The 25,909-nt window shown below is 34.5% G+C and overlaps 1 protein-coding gene across 3 annotated transcripts in view; it reads left to right on the top strand.

Moving 5' to 3' along the window:
* Positions 1-25,909, top strand: part of ADAMTS6 (ADAM metallopeptidase with thrombospondin type 1 motif 6) — a 236,129-nt gene that overhangs the window by 124,850 nt on the left and 85,370 nt on the right. For all 3 annotated transcript variants that reach the window (XR_008549246.1, XM_037529678.2, XM_054688138.1), the window contains exons 11-14: positions 71-212; positions 13,184-13,291; positions 22,893-23,038; positions 25,090-25,153. Coding sequence is in view for 2 of the 3 variants with exons in the window: in XM_037529678.2 (XP_037385575.1) it covers positions 71-212; positions 13,184-13,291; positions 22,893-23,038; positions 25,090-25,153 (460 nt within the window). In the remaining variant the exon portion in view is untranslated. The remainder of the gene's footprint in view (positions 1-70; positions 213-13,183; positions 13,292-22,892; positions 23,039-25,089; positions 25,154-25,909) is intronic.

The raw sequence follows: 25,909 nt of genomic DNA, 5'->3' as shown, positions 1-25,909 counted from the left end.
GTGGTTTCATAATTGTGATTTAAATAGTTCATAGTGTACCTAATTTCCTTTGATCCTTTATGTTGAACAGTTCAGGCCGTGGTACTTGCCTTGATAATGAGCCTCCCAAGCGTGACTTTCTTTATCCAGCTGTGGCCCCAGGTCAGGTGTACGATGCTGATGAGCAATGCCGTTTCCAGTATGGAGCAACATCCCGCCAATGTAAATATGGGGTAAGAAGTCTTAATCCTTATCCTTTTTGATCACTTATACGTGTCCTTTCATGACACGTGTATTGAGATAGAATTTTAATAACTGTAGTTTACCTCTGGCAATATCACTAATGTCAATATGGCCTTATGATATTGTTCTTTTGCTGACTTCATTTCTATCATATCTGCTTCTAAATGTTTGAATAATCCTAAATTAAACAAATTTTGAAAGTCTTGTGAGGGACGTAGGTAGAATTTTAATTGTGTTCCTCTTAAGTTCTGAGCTTATATTAATGGTTTTGAAATACCCTCTCTGGTGCTCTAATAATTGGGTTAAGGGCATTTTTACATTGACTAGGACCTTTAATTCATATTTTCTAGTATTGAATTATTTTATTTTATTTTTAAAGATTTATTTATTTATTTATACAAGCACTGGGTACAGCCAGAAGTGCGGGAGGGTGAGAGAATTCACCAGAGCCAGAGCAGGGAACAGAACAGGCAGACTGATGAAATACATTGCTGAGGGGAGCAGCAGGTGACACAGGAGAGGTCTGCTTCGCCTTGTGGGACCCTCGCTTGGCGGCCAGGGATCAAACCGGTGCTGCAGAGGCTGCGGGCAGATTCGCAACCCAGCGCTCAACCACTGCACCACCAGGGGAGGCCCGTATTGAGTTATTTTAATTGCTTCATCCACTGGTCACATTTTAATACACCTAAGTTGGGGGCAAAATGACATTAACCCAAATACTGAAGGGAAAAAAAGAGGAAAATTGTTATTTAAAAACAACAATGTAGCTATTAGTTGCCTCTTCATGTTTGCCTTAAAAAGTTTCAGTGTATCTATTAGAAAATATATAAAATTTTCTTCCTGGGTTTCATAGGGAAAGTTTTCAGTGTCAAGTATAAGACATGTTCACAGTAGGTACACAGTATAACCATCTTGAATGAAAGAATAGAATTTTAAAATGTTACCACATATTTTCAGATTTAAAAAATATGTTTGAAGACTTAGTTTCTGTGCAAATAGTTTTAAAAAATCATAATAAATGGAATTCAGTTTCAAGGTATTAAACCAATATACACACTGCACTACACCAATTATCCTTTTGGGTAGTAGAAAGGAGAGTGATTTTTAAAATATTCCTTGGGTGACAAATATATTATTATTCATGGTAGGCTTTGGCAGTGCATTTTGTTCATTAGATTTAAAGATTGTGCTCAACAGTCTATATATCTAAAGCTCTGAGTAAAACTTTGCCTTTTCTTGTCTTGCTGTAAAGAGTCTTCTTTTCTTATTTCTGCATGCCTTTAATTTCTTCTTTTCCTTTTTAAAATTGAGGTATAATTGACATATAACATTATTTTAGTAAGTGCAGAAAAAACAATGATTCAATACTTTTATGTATATAGTGAAATGAGCTCTACCATAAGTCTAGTTCATATCCATCATCATACATAGTTAGAGAAATTGTGTTTCTTGTGTTAAGAACTTTTAAGATTTCCTGTTCTAGAACTTTTTAGGTTTTTTCTTTCTTGAGTTGTGTTTTCCCTCAAAAAGTTAGTAGACTTTAATCATAACCTCTATATAGTTGTAGTTTAGTAGGTTGAAAATAATGATCAAATGAGATTACAGGTTTTCTGTTAGTTTTTCTTATCTATGCTCTCTGTGTTAGTACATAAGATAGTTCACTTACATTCTAGTTTTTCTATTAGAAATTGACTTGTAGCTTCACTTCATATTTCCTATATTAAATAATTTATATTATTAATTTTACAACTATGAAGGCATTTTTTTATCTTGAAAATATTAATAAAAAAATTTGACCTGATTTTCTTATCTGTATATCTGTGTATCTCTTTCATTTATTATAGTTGATTTGAATGGCTATATTAGTAATTTTGGAATTGTATATTTTCAGTTTATGTTCTTTAGCCCATATTTATATTTTATTTCTTTATGGCTTATGTTTATAAAGATTTTTGTAATAGATATAAAATAAGATTGGAAAACTTAGGAGAAAACAATAGCATCTTATAACCTATACAAGATTATGAATCTTTTCACTTTAATTTGCAACAAAAATATTTCCTTTGACTCATGTGCTAATGAAGTGCTTATGCTATTTTCTTAAATAAACTGCTACATATGTACTGATATTACCAAAAAAATTATTGAGTTATAATAAATTCTTTTCTGTATTTCCTATCTCTTAAACTTTTACCTGAAAATTCGGGTTTATATAATTGACAGCATAAATCCTATATATCCATTATAAACCTAGTTTTGAATGATTCTAAATACTTATTTAAAAAACAATAGAAACTTTCAAGGGAGGGGTCCAGTCGGGTACACGTCTTGTTTCAAATGGTGGCTGAAAGGAAAAACAAGCTAGCCCCAATTGAGATGGTTGCCTAGTAGTGCAGCTTGCTAAGATGACCACTAAACTGTAGCATTGCAGATTCAGCCAGGCACTGTTGCCTTTTAGTGAGGGGAACTTTTAGTGTTGAAGTATCAGAAAATATTCCCTCTTTCAACTAACAGGTCTCTTAAGAAAGATTTTAAACAACTACAAAATGATCCATAACTGTAGCAGTGATCAGTTTCCATCTCTTCCCCTTTGGTCAGCCTGTGGTCACAGTCTGTGGTCAATAGTGTCCTTAATGAGGACTCGTGCCTGGATTCTTTTTGAGTTCATTAATGTATATGTTAGTTACATTTAGGACTTTACATGAAAAATTGTCTTTTATATTTTACTCCAGGACAACATTTACTAGTATTATCTTTTTATATCCCCTATACTTATAGGTATTCTCCAGTTCCAACAGCAGTAGTGAAGAGAGTGTAATGCCTTAAGACACAAAGACAAAATAGTACAGTGCATTGTGTGGAGTGATATAGTTGTATAATGTCTGAACATAATGTCTGATACATAGTTTCTGGTATTTATATAATGCCTTTTTCTGAGGGGTTTCAGACTGTTTTGATTTACTATAATTATTTTATAGTATTTTTTAGATGGGGAATCTAAAAATACAGAATGTGATTTACCTATCCCAAGATAAAAAATAAAAATAGATCTAAATCTGTTAGTTCCATTTTCTACCATATATAGTAACTGTGTTAAGCAAATAAAGATAGTAGATTTGTTTTGTTTCAGGAGAGTTTATGAACTTCATCACGTGATACTGATTTCTAAATATTTCCTTAAAACTCTTTATCTCGGGCCTCCCCTGTGGCGCAGCGGTTGAGCGCTGGGCTGCGAAGCTCTTCAGCGCCGGTTCGATCCCCTGCTGCCTGGGCGAGGGTCCACATGGTGCGTAGACCTCTCCTGCCGCCCGCTGCTCCCCTCAGCAGTGTACTTCGGTCCTTCTGCCTGCTCTGCTCTCCTCTCTGGCTCTGGTGAATTCTCTCACCCTCCCACGCTTCTGACTGTACCCAGTGTTTGTATAAATAAATAAATAAATCTTTAAAAAAAAAGCCAAAAAAAAAAAAAATTAGGCAATTCTGTTTAAAAAGAAAAAACCCTATCTTTATCTCTCTCTCTTTTTTTTTTTCGCTAGTGAAGTCATCAAGAGAGTTTTCCTAAGCTTATTATTTCTTTCTCTCAGTTTATTTTTAAGTCCATAATTTATTGGGTGTCTGAAACCTAGAATTGGATTTGAGTTTTATTTTCTCTTAACTTATATATGAAAAGTAGTACCTACTTTTTTTGTGTCTTTAGGTCAAGACACAAATACAGACAGGCAATTTGCAAAGCAAGATCCCTATTAGATCATCTGAAAACACCTGCTAGTTATGTTTGTAGGTTCCTAAAAAGCCATTTGATGCATTATGGATGAAAATGTATTGCAAATAAAACAGTATCCATTTGTCCAAAAATTGTTTCTTTGCCTATTTAGAGGTAAATTGCTCCCTCTAAAGCTCTGCAGAAACTATTATCCTGCTCCTCTTCCACTTATCATTAGGCTCCTCTTTCTTAGTAAAGAGAATTATTAGAACTAGATAAGCAAAAATCAGTTTACAGTAAGAATGTTTAAACTTAGGAAGTCAATAATGAGCCTGTATATAATATGGAGCTGTGGATGATTTTTTTTTGACTGCTTTTCAAAAAGGGCAGATTAATTCAAGGTTCAAGTTCAGACATAGCTTTGTATTTCTTTTTTTTTTTTTCATTTTAAATTATATCTCAAACATTGTTTTCAAACATGTAATAGTTTGGTATAGGTTAATGATATCTAGTACATATTTACTTGTACAATCAAAAGTCATTGCCCCAATGACTTTTTTTTAAAACAGAAATTAGAAAAAAATAATACTGAAATTCAAAAGACCCTGAGTAGCCAGAACAATTTTGAAGAAGTTCAAAGCTGGAGGCATCACTCTTCTTGATTTTAAAATGTATTAAATGTATTATGCAATGGTACCGTAATGAAAATAGTAAAATCAAAATAGACGTATACTTATGGAACAGGAATAAACCCATGCATATATGATCAACTGATCTTTGCCCAGAGTGCCAAGAACAGACAAATACCATTTGTTATTTCTAAACATACTATATATTTTACTTTTTCATCTTATTTAATGCTTTCCCCAGTAGATCAGTTTTCTTTGAGGGCAGTTATTTTTCCTGTTTCATTCACTGCTTTATCCAGACACTTAGAAGAGTGCCTGGCTCATGGTAGGTGCTCAAATATTTGTTTGATAAACTGATAATTGGGCCTCCTCTGGTGGCGCAGGTGGTTGAGTGCTGCGCTGTGAAGCTGTCTGCAGCCTCTGCAGCGCTGGTTCAATCCCGGCCGGCCCGCAAGAGTCCCACAAAGCACAGCAAACCTCTTCCTGTCGCACCCGCTGCTCCCCTCAATAGTGGATTTTGTCGTCTGCCTGTTCTGTTCCCGGCTCTCTCTGGTGAATCCTTTCACCCTCCCGCACATCTGGCCTGTACCCCGTTCTTGTATAAATAAATAAATAAATCTTTAATTTAAAAAAACCCTGATAATTATAATGAAAATGTAAACACCACGAGAGTTGGAATTCCAATTGCCTTGTTCATGTCTGTTTATATAGTGAATAGCAAAATGCTTGCTTTATAATAGGAGCTCAGAAAATACATGTTGAATAAATGAATGAGAAGAATTATCTGGTGAAGGAACAAAGAGGAGAGTATCTTGGTGAAGAGCTATATATTTGAAGAGCTGAGAGAGGGCCAGAGTGACTAAAGTTTTCAAAGTAAGCACCATGTAAATGAAACAAGAAAAGAAGGTGGGGGCCTCCCCAGTGGCGCAGCAGTTGAGCGCTGAGTTGCGAAGCTGCCCGCAGCCTCCGCAGAGCCGGTTCAATCCGCGGCCGCGAGAAGTGGGTCCCACATGGCGCGCAGACCTCTCCTGCCGCCCGCTGATCCCCTCAGCAGTGTGTTTTATCAGTCTGCCTGTTCTGCTCTCCTCCCTGACTCTGGTGAATTCTCTCACCCTCCCATGCTTCTGACTGTACCAAGTGCTTGTATAAATAAATAATCTTTAAAAAAAAAAAATAGAAAAGAAGGTGGGAGTAAATCTGCACTGGATAGGTTAAAAATTCTAGGTTTTTTGGGGGGGGCTCCCTGGTGGCACAAGGGGTTCATTTGCAGCATTATGAAATTGTCTGGTGCCACCGCAGCACGAGTTCAATCCCCAGCCAGCCAGGGAGCTACCCACATGGCATAACAGACATCTTCTGTCTTGCCTGCTGCTCCCCTCAGCAGTGTATTCCAGTCATTCTGCCTGTTCTGCTCCCCACTCTGTCTCTGGTGAATTCTCTCACCCCCCATACCTCTGGCCTGTACCCCAGCTCTTGTATGCATAAATCAATAAATCTTTTTAAAAATAAGAATTCTAGGTTTTTATATACTAGCGGCAGGAAACTACTAAAGGGCTTTAATGAATGAACCCAGGAGACCTTATTGATAAATGAAGAAAAAATCACAGAATTTCTAAAACACATTGTATCTTTGGAAAAACATAACTATAATTAGGGAAAACCATATTGGAATACTGAAGACTTTTGTAAAGTGATCTATGTCCTCCTCTCTCCTCATACCTGTTTCCCTTGAAATAGACCCCTACACAGAGAATTAAAGCAGCTCTACTAGTGATAATCCCCTTTGCAGCAATGCCCTTTCTTTTCTAGGTAAATGTAAGTTCATTCTTTCTACTAGAGGGTAGCAGACCAGAACTCAGATGAGATGAATAGAAGTATTTAGATGTAGAAGTGTGTGGGCTCCATAATTTTAAATTTGCCATGCCCCAGTATGTTGTGTTGGAAATAGAACAAGCAAAAAGAAATATGACATAACTTTAGAAGCCTCAAAATTTCTCTTTAATTTTTAATCTTTTGGAAAATATTTTGTGGCAAGATCTGTGTGTTAGTTACTTCAGAAAACTTTTATGTTTTCCATTTTACATACTTTGTACAAGTGATTAGTGACAAGAATAAACTATATATGGTTAAATGTACCATATTTGTCCCACATTTAAGTAGTGAGATATTTTTAGACTCCAATAGTAGAAATGAAAAATCAAAGTGAATATGTATGTTTATATATAAAATTGGATTTATTAATTTATAGATGAGATGCAATCATACAGTGTATATTTAGTCAACTGTACAGATATCTGCATATTTTATCAACTAAGGAAATCTGTCAAGTAGGCTGATTTATTGTTATGTATAGAATTAAAATGTGGACAATATGAATTATGTTTATTAACATGTTAATTAATAACTATTATAATGATGCCATCAAGCTAGATCTGCCTGAAGTATATAACTCCTTACAGTCAGGGTAACCTTTTAAAGATAAGATAGTTGAATTCTCTAATCAGGGTATCCACTCCCTGGCGTGTACTTAATAAAGACTGACATATTTAGCTTCTCAGACTTTAGCTTTTTTATGTTTTCATGCATAATCCCTTTTGTTCACTTTTTTATCACTGCCACTTAGCTGAGATTCAAATCATGGTTGTTTTCTTATTGATAATAATTTTAATGAAGACTTTATTAGTCTTGGAGTGTTGTTGGCTACCTACTCAATTTTTTTTTTTTTTAAGATATGGAGAGAACGTGGAAGAGGATAATAGTGAAATACTTAGAAGTACATATAAGGGAAGTTTAAAGAAATTGAGTTTGAGTAGCCTGTAAAAAAAGAAGCTAAATCTTGGCTTCAAAACCAACTTCTAGCTTTGAAAATTTATTGTAGTTTGATTGCTGGTAACAAATTGTTCTCCTTCCCTACCAAGAACATAAAAAAAAATAATTTTTACAGCTGGAAGGTTGTAGATTAGGTAGTAGGAAGAGTTTCAAGTTATTAAATATTGGAATGTTTCACTAGGGAGATTGTAGAGTCATTTTCCTTGGAGATTTTAAGGTGGTATAAATATTCTGTAGTGTGGTTCACGTGGGCTCAGGGAACAAAAGACATGAAATTAATTTAGCACCTTGATATTCTTTTGCAGTACCAACATGTATACTTACCATGTATATACTTCACAAATTTATTTGATTTATATTTTTCCTTGAATTTCATGCCAAAATTACAGGTTGATAATTACTCGTATGTATAAAGATCATTACTTTTTTAACTCTGGGTTTGCTTCTTAGAGGTATTTTTTAAAAAGACCCATTAAATAATATTTTTACCCCATTTGATTTGATGCTTAGCTACCTAACTTAAATTTCTGGATTAGTTTTTGCTGTGTGTGTGTAACAAAAATACACACACACACATACATACACACACATACACACATACTGCCTTTCAAGGATCTCTTGGACTTAAATTATCCACATATCAGGATTAATCTATTTAAATTTTAAATAAGGGCACATTATCCTCTTTCTTCAGATAGCTACTAAGCACCTGGAGCCAGGCCATGGGGTCACCACATGTTGGTTTTCAATATTTCTTTGTGTGATACAGTGATCACTAACCTTTATAATCATTGATGCTCCTTTCTGACCTCTTCAGGGCTTAGCTCTCCCCCTTGGCCATCAGAATTCCTTATTGCAAACAGCTGTTGAGAGATGTTGCTGATCGGGTAATGAGGACAAAGGGAATGTTTCATATCCAGAACCAAGGACCCAAGATGGCACAGGGTTTAGAGTTTCTCAAGGGTAGAAAATATATGTATTTTTAAATGATCTTTTCAGTTAAAAATTTTTAAAAATCCAGTAATAAAAATTGTTATTTTCTCTACATGTACTGTTTTGCTTCCTTAATGATATATTAATTGTAAAATCAGTTTCTACTTTTATGGTACACCTTTCTTCCTTGTGTAAAGTGTTATTCTTAAATTTCCAAGGTAAGTTAAAGGGCTTTTGTTTCTGTTTGTTATTATCATTTAACTTGAAAGGAATGGTAACATTCGTAAAGATCATTCCAGCTTATTTTATGATATTGAGAAGGTCTTTGACTAAAATAATCAAATACTTTATTCTGATCATAGAAACCTGAGTTCATTTCTTTACAAAATTCTTCTCTGTACATCAGGTTCACTATATTATATTAGCTATTTTCTTTAAAACTTTATTCTTTATATGTATTTTTATTATGAATTGTATTTGCTAGTTTTTTTAGTTTTGTTAATTTATTGTATCATTCAACCAAAAAAAATCAAATAAATTAGAAATCTTGGACATCACAGTGGTGATGTTCTTTTCAGAAGTCCCTATAACAATAATGTTTAAGCTGATACCTAAGCTCATATATTGAGTGTTTATATTATCACTTAGTATATGCTAGTTTTAATTTGGAGAGCTCTTCCTTTAAAATACATGAAAATTAGGAGATTTTATGAAATTTAGTGGGATTTTATATTATTTTAAAATATAATAAATCTCTATTAATCAAACTTAATTGGCCAATAACTATTCTAAAGTTTGATACATTCAAGGGAGACAGAAAAGTAATTTGGTATATGATGTTGTGGTCATTGACATTTAGATAGAGTGGGTTTCAAGTGTAAATTTAGTTTGAATTGAAGTAAACTGCTAAATCTTTTTGAGTTTAAGTTTCCAATATTTTCTAAGATTGTTGTGTTCATTGAATGAAGTTAAAAATATGAATATGCTTAGTATAGCGGTTGACAGTATATCCTGAAAAATTGTTTTCTTTCTTTTCTTCTTGCCTACATTGTTGCTAAATTTTTTTTTCTCTTTTTCTAGAGAGAAAACTTATTTTGCTTAGCATAATCCTGTCCAATTCCATCCATGTAGTTGCAAAAGGAAAGAGTTTATATATATATATATATAAAACAGCTGATTAGTATTTCTTGTGTATGTGTACTATATATATTTATTCACTCTTCCATCAATAAGCACTTCAGTGTTTCTATGTCTTGGCTATTGTAAATAGTGCTGCAATGAACACAGGGGAGGGGGAGCATATAGTTTTTCAAATTAGTGTTTTTATATTCCTCAGATCTCCTAGTTTTTAAAGAGAGAGAGAGGAAATATATACAGTAGACATATAATATATACTAGTTTTTTTAGTTTTGTTAATTTATTGCAATAATTGCATACAATAATATATACTTTGCTCTCACCAAAAAGTGAACATAGGACTGTGCTATAAATGAGGAGTGTTAGTTCAAGTGGTAAACTGGTAAGCTGTTCTTGTTCTTGTTGTAACAGGAGACATCGACTTGGGCATGAGATAAGGAACTGGAACTGAAACTTAGAGAATAATCCTTCCCAGCTCCATCTATGTTGCTGCACATGGCATGAGTTTATCTTTTTTGATTGCTGAGTGGTATTCCATTGTGTTTATATGCCGCATCTTCTTGATCAACTTGTCTCTTTTGGGGCCTGAACTCAGGTTGTTTCCATAGTTTAGCTATAGTAAATAGCACTGCAATAAACATGGGAGTGCTAGTTTTCTTTCAAATTAGTGTTTTTGAGATTTTTGGATAAATGCCAGGGAGTAGAGTTACTGGGCTGAATGGCAGATCCATTTTCAATGTTTTGAGACACCTCCATACTGCTTTTCATAAGGCCTGGATCAGTTTGCATTCCCACCAGCAGTCTAGGAGGGTTCCCTTTTCTTCACATTCTTGCCAGCATTTGTTGTCTCTGGTCTTTTCCATCTGGGACATTCTCACCCTGGTGAGATGGATCTCATTGTGGTATATCCTGAAAAATTGCAATGAATTGATTTGCATTTCTCTAACAGTAAGTGATTGTGAACATTTTTCATGTGCCTACTCGCCGTTTGAATGTCTACTTTGGAGAATTATCTAAACAGGTACTTCTTTTGCCCATTTTTTGATTGGGGTTTTTGTTTTTGTAGCTTTTTATGAGTTATATATCTTTGATATCAGTTCTTTCTCATAAGTATGACATGAAAATATTTTCTCCAATTCAGTAGGTTGTCTTTTTTTAGTTATGGTTTCTTTCATTGTACAGAAGCTGTTTAGCTTGATGTAGTCCCAGCTGTTTATGTTCTCTTTGTTTTGCTTGCTTTTAGGGATGATCTCTAAGCCATCATTAATGCTTCTATCCTGAAATGTTTTGCCTATGTTTTCTTCTATGTCTTTTATGGTTTTAGGTTTTACATCCAAGTCTTTGATTCACTTTTAGTTGATTTTGGTGTATGGTGTGGGTCATGATCTAGTTTCACTCTTTGGCATGCACCTATTGTATTTAGTTTTCCCAGTACCATTTATCAAAGAGGCTATCTTTGTTCTTATGTATATTTTTGGCTCCTTCTCTACCCAGGTTCTTTGTACATTTGCATCTTGAATTGCAAAGACTCTTTGTTTCACTTCATCTACTTAATTATGTGACTTTCTCCTGAGTTTTTCATCTCCTGTTGACTATATAGAAAGCAATTATTAACAGACTTAAAGAGAGGTATTGACAGCAACACCTATGTTGCTGTTGTGCTATGCTAGTAGACTGTCAAAAGAATCATCAATTCCTCTCACTATTCTGTCACCTTACATATTTTATTTAAGGAAATTAACACACTTACTATGATGGTGTTATAAAAATTCTCCACAAAGAAAAAAAATTTCAGCATGCATTTAACTTTAGTAGAGCTTGAGATTTACCTTGGGTTGCTTACTCAGCAACTGATAATATATGCGCAATTAAAACTGCATATACCTATGCAAATATATCAACCATGTTCTAGGATGCAACAGTTTAGAGAAAAAGGTGTATTTCTAAAAGAGTAAAATGGTTCTCAGGTTCTTTCAGAAAGTATACCGCTTGCTTTCTTGGTATGTTTCAAACCAAACCCACTACCAAAATACCAATAACCCTTGACCACCCTCTCTACCCTTTGCTTACACTCCCTTGTCCCTTCTCTGGTAACATCAGTTCTGCAATCAGAATCCAAGAGTTTGTTTTTGTTTTGTCTGTTCCTCTGCTTTGTTTCCTTATAGTCCACATCAGTGAAATCATCTTGTATTTATCTTTCTCTTTCTGGCTTATTTTGCTTAGCATAATCCTGTCCAGTTCCATCCATCTAGTTGCAAATGGAAAGAGTTCACATATTTTCTTTTTTTTACAGCTGATTAGTATTTCTTGTGTATGTAATCCACATGTTATTTAGCCAGTCTTCCATCTATAAGCACTTAGGTGTTTCTGTATCTTGACTATTGTAAATAGTGCTGCAGTGAACATAGGGGAGCATATAGTTTTTCAAATTAGTGTTTTTATACTCTTCAGATACCTAGAAGTTGGGTTGCTGGATCCTGTGACAGATATATTCTTAAATTGTTGAAGAACTGCCATACTGTTTTGCACAGAATCTGCACCAAATTACATTGCCACCAAAAAAATGTAAAGTGTTCCTTTTCCTCCACATTATCATCAGCATTTTTTGTTCTTTTTCTCACAAGTGTAAGGTGTTATCTCATTGTGGTTTGGTCAAAGGCTGGGGAATGGGGAGAATGAAGAAAAGACAGAATAAATGCCAGATATTTCAGTAGATATTTTATATAAACACTGATACATTATAAAATATCAGGAAAAGATGTGGGAGAACTTTTTTTAAATACTAATGATGCGCCTTCATTTGGTGAATATATTAACTGAGTGTTATGTCTTCCTGATAATATTGATCCCTTACTCATTATGTAATGTTCCATCCCTGTCTCTTGGTACTTTTTTAAACTGGTAACCTATTTTAGAAGTCTATTTTATCTGATGTAGGTATGTCTGTGCCTGTTTTTTAAGTTACCATTTTGGTCATTGGATTGTTTTCTAACCTTTTACTTTGAGCCTAAGTTTATTTTTGAGGCTCAGATTGACATCCTAGAGATGGCAGAAAGCTGGGTATTTTTTGTTGTTGTTCTGATCCAACCACCACTCTGTGCCTTTTAATTGGTGAGTTCAAACCATTGATTTTAAGAAGATTATTGAAATTATTGATGTATAAGTATCAATTACTTATATTGATACAATTACTTATATCAATGACTTGTATTACTAGATTATTCTTTAGGCATATATGTACTCTAGAAATTATTCTCCTCATTCCTATTGTCTCTTTTTAAAAAAATCTATTTTAAATGATCTCTGAATATTACAGTAGATCTAGAAAGTCATTTAGCTGGCAATACTTTTTTAGTAATCAGTTAGTTTGTACTGTTGTATATTCTTGAAGGTATAAGCATATTTCCTTTCTACATGTTGATTTTTTCTACTCTATATTAATAAAATATCTGCACATAATTTTTAAAATATACTAGTTAATATTAAAAATTAAGGTATGTCTTATTCACAATATAAGAATTACAAAGATAAATGTTTAAATGATTCTGTAGTATGTAATCTACATCGAATGAGACCCCTACAAAATCCTCATCTCTGATGCTTCAATAACAGCAAATGACCAGGGGTCTCTTTTTTAAACAGTAATGCTGAGAAATGTGAGTATATTCTATGGAAGAAATAGACATGATTTAGTCTCTACTTCTGATCAACTTGCTTTTGCCTTCTTTCCTAGGAAGTGTGTAGAGAGCTCTGGTGTCTCAGCAAAAGCAACCGCTGTGTCACCAACAGTATTCCTGCAGCTGAGGGAACACTCTGTCAAACTGGGAATATTGAAAAAGGGGTAAGCTCAAAGGATTTATTAGCTTTTGATATGTACACTAAACTGATAAATTTGAGGTATTGATAATTCAACCACTTGAAAATCATGACTATTTTAAAATGTACTTGGGAAAACAATAAATACTTGACCCAATTGAGTTAATTATCATGTCACGGTATCTGCAAATATGCATTGCTTAGGAAATTATAATGAACAACTATTTTCTGGTTCAGTTTCAGCTTTCTATATGTATATGTGTGTGTTATATTTGTCCAAAAATTCAGCAACAATCTTATAGTCTGTTCAGTCACATGAGTCCATTTTTTTCTGAAAAATAAAAGCCAGGAAAATTATTTGATCCCAAAATAGATTTTATAACTAGAGCCTAATTAGAATCACCTTATATTGCAGTATGAGAGAAAGGGCTAATAGTGAGAGAATAATTAAAGAATTTATTGAATCAGAGCTAAATATTGAATAATTTTATTTTCACCAGTCTAGTTTTTAAACAAATACAGCTATTAAGAATTGCTCAAACAGATAGGAATAGTCTATGCTATGCCTGAATTTTTTTAGTAATTGCTAGATATGTGAATTCTAGCATTTATTATTACGAACTGAATTTATAATACTACTTCTGTCATCTGTTCTCAGTTCTGACTTCTTGCATGTTAGTTGGGCTAGTTTCAACAAAGAATACACTGAATTTCAGCTTGCAATCTGATGTTTAAATAAAAAGAATGAAAGCTTTTGGGCAGCTGTCACAGTTTATTAATCCTTGCTGACGGCTTCATTCAGGACCCATGACCCAGTGCCATGTTGATGGCTTTTCCATGCTGAGTTTGGAAATGTTGGTAAATTATGCTAAATGCATGAATTGATAGGGTCATTTTTAAAGGATTAAGGATTTTTTTGGAGACTTTGTAGGTATCCAATAAAAATACAGAGACCTTCACACGCTACCAAAAATTCTTTTTTTTCTTTCACTGAAGTAATAGAAAATATTAGAAACTTCATTCTTGAAACAACAGTCTAGGTTTACTTTGGAACCAACAATTCTTGTCATCGACAAGTAGCGATTTACATCAATCTGTACTTAAAAAGAAATACGCAACCAGGAAGGGGGAAAGTCACAGTGAGAATCTGTTTATTTGTCATTGATTGATTATGCTTGTGATCTAGTCCATGGGACACGGTTTCTAGTTGCCTAGAATAATACTATCAATAGGCTTGATGGCTCTCTTTATTTTAGCTTACTTTTTAATCCAATGTATAAATAATTCATTCTTTTAAACACCTCAGAGCATTCCTAGAAGCATTTTAGAAATTATACAACCACCAAATTGATAAACCATGAGTTTGACACATAGCTCAACATCACCAGTCATTTTCATGGTACACACATATCATTATCATTATCATTGTCACTTGTACTTAATAGCTAGACTCTCAAATGTCTTATAGCCATATGCATATATGTGACAGAGATTATTTTTAATTACAGGAAATTTAGAATGAAAGTTAGAAAACTCAATAATATAGATGAGAAATAGAATTACTTCCAGAATAAGTACAGAAAAGAGAAATTGATAAAATGGGGCAAAAAATATTTGATTTCTAAAAATCACATTGATTTCTAAAGCTTCTCAGTCTAAGCTAATGATTGCCAACATTTGGACCCCGTAAACACTTTCTTCAAATGAACTCTACAAAATTTTGATATGTACATTTGAAAATATAGAAATGTTCTGGTTAAAAGAACCTTCCTTTGCCTGTCTCCATTCCCTGACCTTGAACCCATGTCAGCTTCTCATGTACCTAAACAGAACATATTGTACTCCATGAAAAAACCTTTTAAGAAACTTGTAAATGTTGCAAAGTTTGTCTACCAAGATGTCATTCATATTTACACCATTAGAATGTAGTTTCCTAAAGTCATTATGTCTACCATTAATCTACAGGACAAATCTTAGGTCATTTTTTCAGAGACAGGTTGATATGCCACTTCAGGAATTGCATTGTCAAATATTACAATGGATGAATGGATTTAAAAAACTCAATACTTATGCAGAGTCCAAGAAAGGAAAAGGACAGACTAGTGGGCAGAAATCTTCAATATCCCTATCCTTAACTTTGAAATTACTATATCTCTGAATCTACATTTATTTTAAAGGGAAAAGAAATATAAAGAACTAGACGTGCGCTAAACTGAAAATAAAAAAAAAATATTTATTTTTACTAACTACATTTAACATGTCATCTATTGGTTGTTACGGATTTTTTTTTTTTTTTAAGATTTATTTATTTATTTATTTATTTATACAAGCACTGGGTAGTCAGAAGCGTGGGAGGGTGAGAGAATTCACCAGAGCCAGAGCAGGGAGCAGAACAGGCAGACGGATGAAGCACACTGCTGAGGGGCGCAGCGGGAGGCGGGAGAGGTCTGCGCTCCATGTGGGACCCTTTCCTGGCGGCCAGGAATCGAACCGGCGCTGCAGAGGCTGCGGGCAGCTTCGCAAGCCAGGGCTCAACTGCTGCGCCACCGGGGAGGCCCTGGTTGTTACTGATTTATTAGGGTTTTTTTTTTTTTCTCCTTAAGAGAGAAACATGCCTACTGTTGCCAAATGTAGATTTTCCTTTTGAGGCTCTATCTATTTGTAAATTAAACCAGAACTCAGAATTTTGACTCAAATCAGAGCTACTATGCAAGAGCTAGTGAAAAAATTCACATGAAATTTTCAATTTTTTATCAACTTTGTGTAACTAGTCTATTCTTGCCATCTAAAAATAGTTGGCTTTCTAGTTACACTGATGATGATGATAAATGTTTTTAAAATACTTATACTGTGCCAGGCACATATTTGTTCTACTTAATAATGGTAGAAGTCCTATTAAGCAGGTACTGTTTTAACTCTATTGTACAGATGAGGAGAGTAAGACTAGGAAGGTGAAGATTACACAGAAATTTAATAGCAGAGTTGGGATTACAGCCCAGGTCTTTGTGATTCCAAAGTTGGAAACGTGGTTCCTGTATTTTGCCTCTGGTTTTACTTTATCTTCAGATGGTTAATTTTGCAGAAAATAGAGCAAATTTTCATTGTGAAAGGCATAAACTAAGTCATTCAGCCTGAGCTTGGTGGTAACAATGTATTTTATCCTTTAATACTAAATGGATTTTTCACTTATTTACCTACAACCGTTTATCACTTTAGGAATCACAGTAAGAAAGCACTGTGGACAGGAGATTGAGTTAATATGCAATAGGCAAAATAATGAATCCCTACTTTTAAATGAGATAAATATGTTTCTCTACATATTTTTATAGCGATATTGTGAGCATGGAATGAGATAATGTCTCGTTGAGCTTTTTGTAGGCTTTCTAAGAGGGAAAGTGCTGATGTATATATACTTGTCGTTATTATTTATCAACTTCACATGATGATTGGCAGAAAATTCTTTGCCAAGCTGTCTTAACTTGCAATAATGAGCATCTGAAAGTATAAGCATGAGTTTGTGTATCTCTGAACATGAATGGAATATCTACAACCTCTGATCTTGACTCTAAAATTAAAACTACTCTCAATAGAGGAAACAAGAAAGAACCTACATCCTGTCTAGCCAGTAGGATAAAACCAAAGCTGCTCATAGATATTTTTTTAGTAAATTGTAAAAACAACAACAACAAAAACCCAGAGAAGGGTAGAAATGTTGCTCAAGTGATAGCATAGACATATCCAGAGCACTGGATCCATGATGATCTCGTCAAACTCTGGCTGCAAATGATGTGGGATCCCTGCCCAAGGGCACAGTTCCACAAATGTTCCATGTAAGTATGGGAACTGTTCCATGCACATTTAGCAGATGGAGTAAGAAATATGGCCAAAAAATTAAAAACTGATCTTTGCGTGAGTCCTGGGGGGTCTGACATCGCTATTACAGCCATTGGATGTTTGCCTGAATAAGCCATTCAAGGATTGAATAAGAACCATATGGTCTGAATGGATGTGCTCAGGGACAGTAGCATTAACCAAAGGAGGAAATTTGATGAGCCCAGACAGTGCGCTGGTACTGTGTGTCCATGGGTCAAACTCCTACAAATCAATCAATATAATTTTCAGCCCAAAGAACTTTCCTTTGACATGACATCAGCAATAGCCTTTTGGACAAGAATAGGAGGGGTGCCATATTTGATGAATGAGTAAACAAAGGTTTAGATTGTAAAAATTCCAATAGTATTGGTGTTATTACTGAACAGGGTTATTAAGAATGCTCAAGACACAATCCTTGTAAGCTCTGATGCTGACCACAAAGTTTCAAATACTTGGTTATGTGCCAAAAGATTGATTTAATGAGTCTACAAGACTCAGCAATATAGCTAAGCATTTGGTCTTATATATACATGACATTGATTTCTAATATCTTACATGGGAAGTGGGGCTGGGTTAGAATAAGATTATATTATAAGTGCTTCTAAACCACTGGATATTCATTATATATTAGAACATTTGCAACCTTAGATCTTAATTCACTTAGAGAAGAATATAATATGTTTTGACTATGGCCCAAGCTATAAACACAGGAAGTGGAGAAAGAATAGATCTTCCAATTGCTCTCGAAATTTAAATAGTATGAGATGACAAGTTCTGATTTAGAATTTGGGCTGCAATAAGCTTTAGCATTCCTGCACCTGCACAATAGAAAGATAAGGCTTATAATACCATTGTGTTTCAACTCTCAGCTTTTCTGACTTTGGAAGAATATTCTTTTTTGAATCACTAATATCACTTTCTTTAAGATCTTTGCATTTCCTTAGAGGTCTCATTCCAGATGCTGGCTGGACCCAGCACTGACCATATCTTCCATACCTACCATAACCACATTCTAAAATGTCTCTAGTTTAAAAAATACTTTTAAATACTGTGTATACTCATTTGAAATTTTCCTTTGTGAAACTCTAACATATTATCAAAGGTAGATTGTTTGATTTATGATATATCTTGCTCACAGATTATTCTCTGATTCATGAATTTTAGTGGTCTAATAGCAAGAGATGTTATTTAATAATTAATAAATATTTCTTTAGTAAACTTTTAATGCCTCACTGACCTATGTGATCTTTATAAATAGCTTTAAAAATATATTTCTGGGATGTTGGGGAATTAAACAAAATACAAAGAATACTTCATTTGCCAGAGATCAAAATCAAACAAGTCCTTTGATAGATTTTTTTTTTATGTCTTTGAAGGTATGTTTGCACAAAACTAAGTTCTAAGGTTGTCCTAATCCAAGCCATATTGGAATAGAAAATCAAAATTAACTCCCATTTTGTAATTAGGGGTTCTAAAGAAAAGAAACAATGACTTGGTTTGTAACATAAAGTACATGCAAATTGAAGTGGCTTACTTGTTCCCTAGTTAACCAAGTTGTTAAACTAGATATTAGTCTCTTGTCAACTGTTAGTTCACTGATACTTATATTATTATCATTTCTTCATTTTTCATCCATTAATCTTTGTTATTTAACTTCTTTAACTCCACGAAATAGATACATTTACATGAATTTATGCAGTAAAATGGTCTAGTAAACCATTATAAAATACTATTGCTCTGTAGATAGATGTTAATTAATGTGAATTGAGCAATATTATACAAATTGAATATTGTGCTTATCTTTTCTTAAAAATACATAACTTATTTTTTTATAATAAATTTTATTTTTATATTCCCCATACAATTGCAACCCCCCCATTCTGACCCCAATCCCTCCCCTCCCACCCCCGCCCCCACCCCAAAAAGTGTCTCTGGTTCATAGTTTTTTGTTGATTTTGATTTTCACTTTCTTATAGTTATTCATTTTCCTGGTCCCTTATTTAAGTTTTCTAGATTCCTGCTATGAGTGAGACCATCCAGTATTTTTCTTTTTCTTTTTGGCTTATTTCACTGAGCATGATCCCTTCCAGTGCCATCCATGTTGCTGCAAATTGCATGCGTTTATCTTTTTTGAATACTGAGTAATATTCCATGGTATATATGTACCACATCTTCTTGATCCAGTCATCTATTTTTGGGCATTTGGGCTGTTTCCAAAGCTTAGCTATTGTAAACAGTGCTGCTGTAAACATAGGTGTGCAGGTGCTCTTTGGAATTGATGTTTCTGTGTCCTTTGGGTAAATACCTAGGAGTGGAATTGCTGGATCATATGGAAGCTCTATGTTTAGTAGGTCAAGAAATCTCCACACAGCTCTCCATAGTGGTTGGACCAGTTTGCACTCCCACCAACAGTGCAGGAGAGTTCCTTTTTCTCCACAACCTCGCCAACATTTGTTGTTGCTAGTTTTTTTAATATGTGCCATTCTCACTGGTGTAAGATGGTATCTCATGGTAGTTTTGATTTGCATTTCCCTGATTACAAGTGATGTTGAACAAAAAATACATAACTTATTGACACATAATTTGTGTAGACTATAAAGGCCCATGTATTCTGTTTATCTTTTAACTTAAAAATAAGTTTTAAAAGAGAAACAAGAATTCATGTGAGCTCTCTCTCTAGACTACATTTTCTAAGCATCCAGGAAACTTGCATAATAGTATTATTAAATGCTTTGGAACCAATATTTTTCAATATTCTTGTGGTCTTCACAATTCCCTCGCCCCATTAAAAATGCAGAAAGTAAAATTTTCTCTCTACAAATTATAAATCTGAAATTGTATGTGCATATACACTTGTAGCTAAGTTGAGTTTTTTTAATATCTGGTGTTATTGTGTGTTTTATGTAGTAAAAAAATCTAGCAAAGTATTTTAGAATATTCCTTACTGTTTTCAAATATATAATCCTACTCCACCAATTGATTTTTTCCACTGACTTTTGTGTATTTCTGCTAGTAAGTGACCTTGGGCAAGTTAGCCTCCTTCATGTTGTGGTTTACTCATAAGACAAAACAAAATTCTTAGACCACATAAATTCTAAAGTTCCTTTGAGCTTTAGATGCAATACTGTGCTTATATAAAATAACTGAAAACTCAAACTTTAATAATATTTGAAATCAATAATGGTAAATTTCCAACTTGAAAAAATAGGTAGCTGTTAAGATTTGGAATTCTTTCATATACTAGTTGCCATTAATTGAAACCAAAGGAAAAATCAGTAATTGTTGTTTAGTACTACTTTGCTCAATTATTCTCATAGGAAAATAGGTTCAAGCATAAATATTCTAACACACAGCTACTTGTAATAACAAAACTGTAATAACTGATGATTATTTAACCTAATGTGACTTTTATATAGGTGAAGGTCTAACACAATTGATATGTCATTGTGCAAGTAGTTGGTTTTCACGACCATTTCAATTAATGACACTGGCAAAGAGAACATTATCTCCCTCTCAAGTGTACATTATCAGCCACCCTACTCCCACAGTTAATCTTGTATTATCAGATCAGCCAACTTTAATCTTGTATTATCAGATCAGCCAACTACTGCTTCAGCATTTTGGACAGATTTTTTTTTCCCTTCATGGTAATTTTCACTGCTCCAAACTCATAATCTTTATTAATGTCCTAATTTAATGTTTATTAGACAGGGTCAGAATGTTCTGCCTTAAAATCATCCAACTTTTTTACTTCCTTTGACCTAATCTTTTTATGAATGAATAATGATTGCTTAGCACCTTTGTAAAGAAGACCTTTATGTTGTTGGAACTGCTGAAATACTCACTGAATGCCAGGGGAAAAAAGATGAATGTGACTGTTTTTACCTTCTAGTATTGCTAGTTTCTTCCTGACGTGTAGCAATCAGAACAGCATACAGAATTCTGTAATTTAGTTAATGTATTCATTCAATAAATTTTGCGTATCTTCTACATTCTAGGTACAGTTCTACTATAGATAGTCTGCATTCTGTGTTGATGGAAATGTTCTATATCTACTCTGTTCAGCATAACCACTAACCACATGTGCCTGTGGAGTACTAGCAATGGGGTTAGTGGCCTGAGAAACAGAATATTTAATTATAATTAATTTAAATGTTAATAGCCACTTTGGTTCTCAGGGATTTTACATAGTAATGAGAGGAGACAAAGGATAAAGAATTAATTTCAAAAATAAACAGGGTAATATAGTGTGTGTTAAGCATTAAGAGAAACTAAACTAGGAGGATATAATCGTTGCATCCAGGCATGGGGGAGGAGGTCTGGCAAGAACCAGATGATGGGGGTCCCACTTCAGAATAAGGGTGGTCAAGGAAAGTCCTCTCTGATGAAAAGACACTGGACTTCAGATGCAATGGTGAGAAAACAACAATGGGAGAAAAGTATTCCCAGAGGGTCAGCAAATGCTGGCCCCTAGACCCCAAGGAAGCAGCAAGCTTAGTGTATTGAGGAAAAGAAAGAAATCCAGTGTGTGTGAAGCAATCTGTACAAGAGAGAAAATAAGCCTGCAGAAGGATGCAGAGGCTCCATCACAAAGGCCAATGTTCATCAGTATTAAGGAGGTAGGGAATCACCAGTCTTTTAAGCAAAAAATGATATGATGTGATATGTTTTTAAAAGATAGAGAAGTAGAAGCAGGTGTACCAGGTAAGTAGCTCTTCCATTTGTCAGTTTAGTCTTGGTTGGTAGCAGTGGAACAGATGAAAAGTGAAAATATTCTGGATATATACCATTTAGTAATCACATATTATCATTCCAATTTTTATTTAACAAGATAACATTGCTGACACTCAACTCTGATGATCCTGTTCCCTATGTTACTCATATAAACAGTTGACTTTCATAGCATCAGTATGGTCTGTCACAGTTTGATAATTCAGAAAACTGTACCAAAAAAGTCTAGAAATGTTTTTTTTATTCTTTCATTTTTACCATGTTCTGCAAATAAGATTTATCATGTTAGAGTTATGAGCTGGTTATGCGATGTCTGTGTCTCGATAAATTATTTCTGGCTTTCTACTTATATGCAGTATGTGTGGTTTATTGCAGAGAGTGGAGCTGAGAAGAATTCCAGTACACATGTTCATGCAGGGGCTATGCACATGGCTAGTCAGTGTATATAAGGGTTTTTTTGTACCCGGTCCCTAGTGTCTTGGCATTACTTTTATTATGTCTGCAGTACTCATGTAGATGAAATGCCACAACACATTCTTTTACTATTGTAGCCTCAACCGGCCTTTTAAATTTTTTTTTTAAGAAAAAGCAATTACCATCATAAAAATTCCTTAGTGGGGAACTTTCCATATTGCGTTATCATTCCATGAGTCTAATAATAGTGGAATATAGAGAAAAAAAATTTAATACTAAAATATCTAAAAAAGACTTTTGAGGTCTCCGTAATGAGAAACACTAAATGTCTGAAAGAGGAGAATTAAGGAAAAAGAAGCAAAGTCACATTTTTTTTAGAACTCCTGGTACATGTTAGAGGTTTACAATTTCCTTACCTAGCAAAAGATGATTTGCAAATCACATGCACCTTCACCAATGTCTAAACACAGTTAAAGAATTATCAGTCTGTTATCTATTGGAAGACTGCTAATGCCTATAATTGGTCATTGCCTAACCCTTATGTATTTCTATCCTGATAGCTCTATCTGCCTAAAAGCTAATTCTGTGTTTTCTGTGAAATTTTGCAGTGGTGTTATCAGGGAGATTGTGTTCCTTTTGGCACTTGGCCCCAGAGCGTAGATGGGGGCTGGGGTCCCTGGTCACTATGGGGAGAGTGCAGCAGGACCTGCGGGGGCGGCGTCTCCTCATCCCTAAGACACTGTGACAGTCCAGCGTAAGTAGCTAAAGTAAGCCGGAGCCAACAAAAAGACACCGTTGGAAATGATTCAAAGCTGTGGTTTCACATGTTATCTGTAAAAACGTTTCACTAGTGAGCCAAGTGCTTGTCTTCAGAACAAGCAATAGGCATAGGAAAGTGGAGGAGCCCTGTTAGACTTTCTTTTTCTCTCTTTCCCCTTACTGTATAACTAAAAATAAAGGAAGGAAAAAAAAGTAAAGCATTGTGTACCTATCCCAGGTATAGCTGAACTTTTAATCTAGTTATAATCAGATAGCTTTCCTCTTCCAAAAACTACTGAATTATGGATGAATCCAGATCTAGTTTTAGCTACATTACCACTATTCCCAGGCAACCTAAGGTCTTTTCACATGTCACATAAAATTATTACTGCTACATTAGTATTAAAAGGACCAATGAGAGCACTTCAAGGGTTGAAATGCCTTGATTCGCATCACAAATCACAATGAAAAGAATACTGCCCATGTGTTAAAATAGTTTCCATTCACATGCCCCCGTTAATCATCTTCCAGAACTGCCACCACTTTTCTCCTCCTGGTTGTTTTATGCAGGTCAGACTGCTCCTCTCCCACCTCTCTTTTTCTCCAGCCAGAGTCCCCTTGGCATCAGGCCAACCCCGCCAGTATTTTTTGCTAAATGTGCTGCTTCTCCCCTCTAGCAGTGCCCATTGCAGGTGGGCTGCTCCTCATTTCCCAGAGTCGAACTGCTCCTTAGCTGCTTCTTGTCAAGTCCTCCCATTTTTGTCTGGAGCTCAGACTGAGGGCCTTATTTCCTGCCAATATTCAGTGCAGAATGATGCTGTGGTCTCCCTTCTTCCCTCCCACCCCTACCTTCTGGAGTAAAAGATACTCTATTTTTATTTTTCTCATGATAGCTCTCCTTGATTTGACTCTCTAAATATCTCTTCTCTTTCACTCTTTTTAGCTTGAGATTAGTTCTTCATTTTATATCAGTTCTGTTTTTCCATCTCCTGCTTCCTGTCCACCCCCCTCAATGCCCTTGCTAAACAGCACTCACTGTCACTCCTGCTCCCACCATCCCCACTACCCTTGTTTTTGCCTAACCAACCCATTTCTCCCAAGCTGTTTCAAGTTGGGCCATGTCTTTTCCTTGCTCAGAGTCAACATTCACTACCATTCAGATATACTCAAAATGTAACTGTAATGATCCCTCCATAGCAGTGATCCATAACGATGTCAGGCTTGGTTTTGTTTTTTTGTTTTTTTTTCCAAACAAGTGCAGAATCACTAACCTAAGTATAGTTGCAGACCACTATGAATTAATATCCAAAAATATAAAACCCTGTGACACTTATAAAACCTGGACCTCTTTTAAAAGAAGCTAGTTCTTTACATTACACACCCAAATAAATAGCATATGGCTTTCCCTAATGTTAAACATTCCAAAAATTAGTTTGTGTAAATCAGATACTTGACATCTTACTTTTTCATTACATTGAGTGTAGTATAAAGTATGTATATAATACAAAATCATCTGAATTTTAGATTTAGTTTTTAAAAACGTTATATATTTTAAATGAAGTACAAATTCATTTCTGCATTATTTACTTTAAACTAACGCTATTTCCAGAGTTATTTAGCATTCTCTTCTTGTTTCCAGTCTGGAAAAAAACCCCAAAACTTTTCATTTCCCCTGGTATACATATTATTGGTTTTGTGAATATGAGTCAAATGAATTTTCATTTTAAATAACTGGTTTTTAAACTCAATATGTTGAACTGAGCACCTGCTCACTACATTAATTATATTGTACATTGATTTATTTTCATTTTCCTAAGAACATAAATAACAATTGACGTTACTGATAGTTAATTGCTTTAATTTTTATGTGCAATAACCATAATCATTATTGTTCACAATCACCAATGTGATTATTTTAATCACTAATAAAATATCAAAGTTTGCATTTTATTAAAGTGAATGTTAATATGTTCTCATCAAGCAATATATGTAGTCTTTATGTGGATGATATATTATATTCACATGTTAAACAAAATTTGTTTTCAGACCTTCAGGAGGTGGAAAATACTGCCTTGGGGAAAGAAAACGGTATCGCTCCTGTAACACAGATGTAAGTAAAACCAAATTCTGCTATAAAAATTTAGTTTACATTTCCCTAGAGTAGGGAAATTTAAAAAAATTGTAACCTATTTGATCAGAAATCCATGTGTATGAGGGTCATTTCAATTTTTAAGTTGTCTCAGGTCCAACAATACCATCAACAGAAGTCAAAAATAACAGCAGTCCAAAAAAATTCTATCAACAGGAGTCAAAAGCTCCAGCAAGAGGAGCAAATATATTCTCCCCCAAAATGTACCAAGAGAGCCACATACACACTGAACTGCCCTGGCCCCTCAAAATTCACAATTTTGCCATTACTATCTTTCTTGAGCCCATCAGGATTAATCTTATCGTGCTCTTTTACCCATTTATGTTGACCACTGCATGAAGCCCCAGATTCCTACATCATTCCTTATGTCTTATCATCCTATTCCAGAAAGTGCTGTATGTCCCCTCTTCTGTTCTAATCCTTGCCCAACCACTGACACTCTTCTTTGCCCTCAGGAATTCATGATCCATCATCAAAATCCCTTATATTCAGTCCTCTCTGAATTTTCCTTCCCTTCATCTTCTTTTTCTAATGAAAATTGTCTCTCTGAAGATACTGCTTCCTCTGTAGTCCTCTCAAGTTCAAAACTTCTGTTTTTTCCCTTAGATTTTGAATGTCTGGGCCTGGAAGTGCATTGACTATCTTACTTACTCCTTCCAGAAAATTTTTCTTCCCTTTAATTTAATTGTAAAAAGTCTACTATGTAAGCGCTATTCC

This window comes from Talpa occidentalis, unplaced genomic scaffold (assembly GCF_014898055.3).
Source record: "Talpa occidentalis isolate TD23 unplaced genomic scaffold, MPIMG_talOcc4v2.1 talOcc4.6, whole genome shotgun sequence".
Classification (NCBI taxonomy): domain Eukaryota; kingdom Metazoa; phylum Chordata; class Mammalia; order Eulipotyphla; family Talpidae; genus Talpa; species Talpa occidentalis.
Note: the sequence above shows the minus strand (reverse complement) of the source record. Positions and strands in the feature narration are given on the sequence as shown.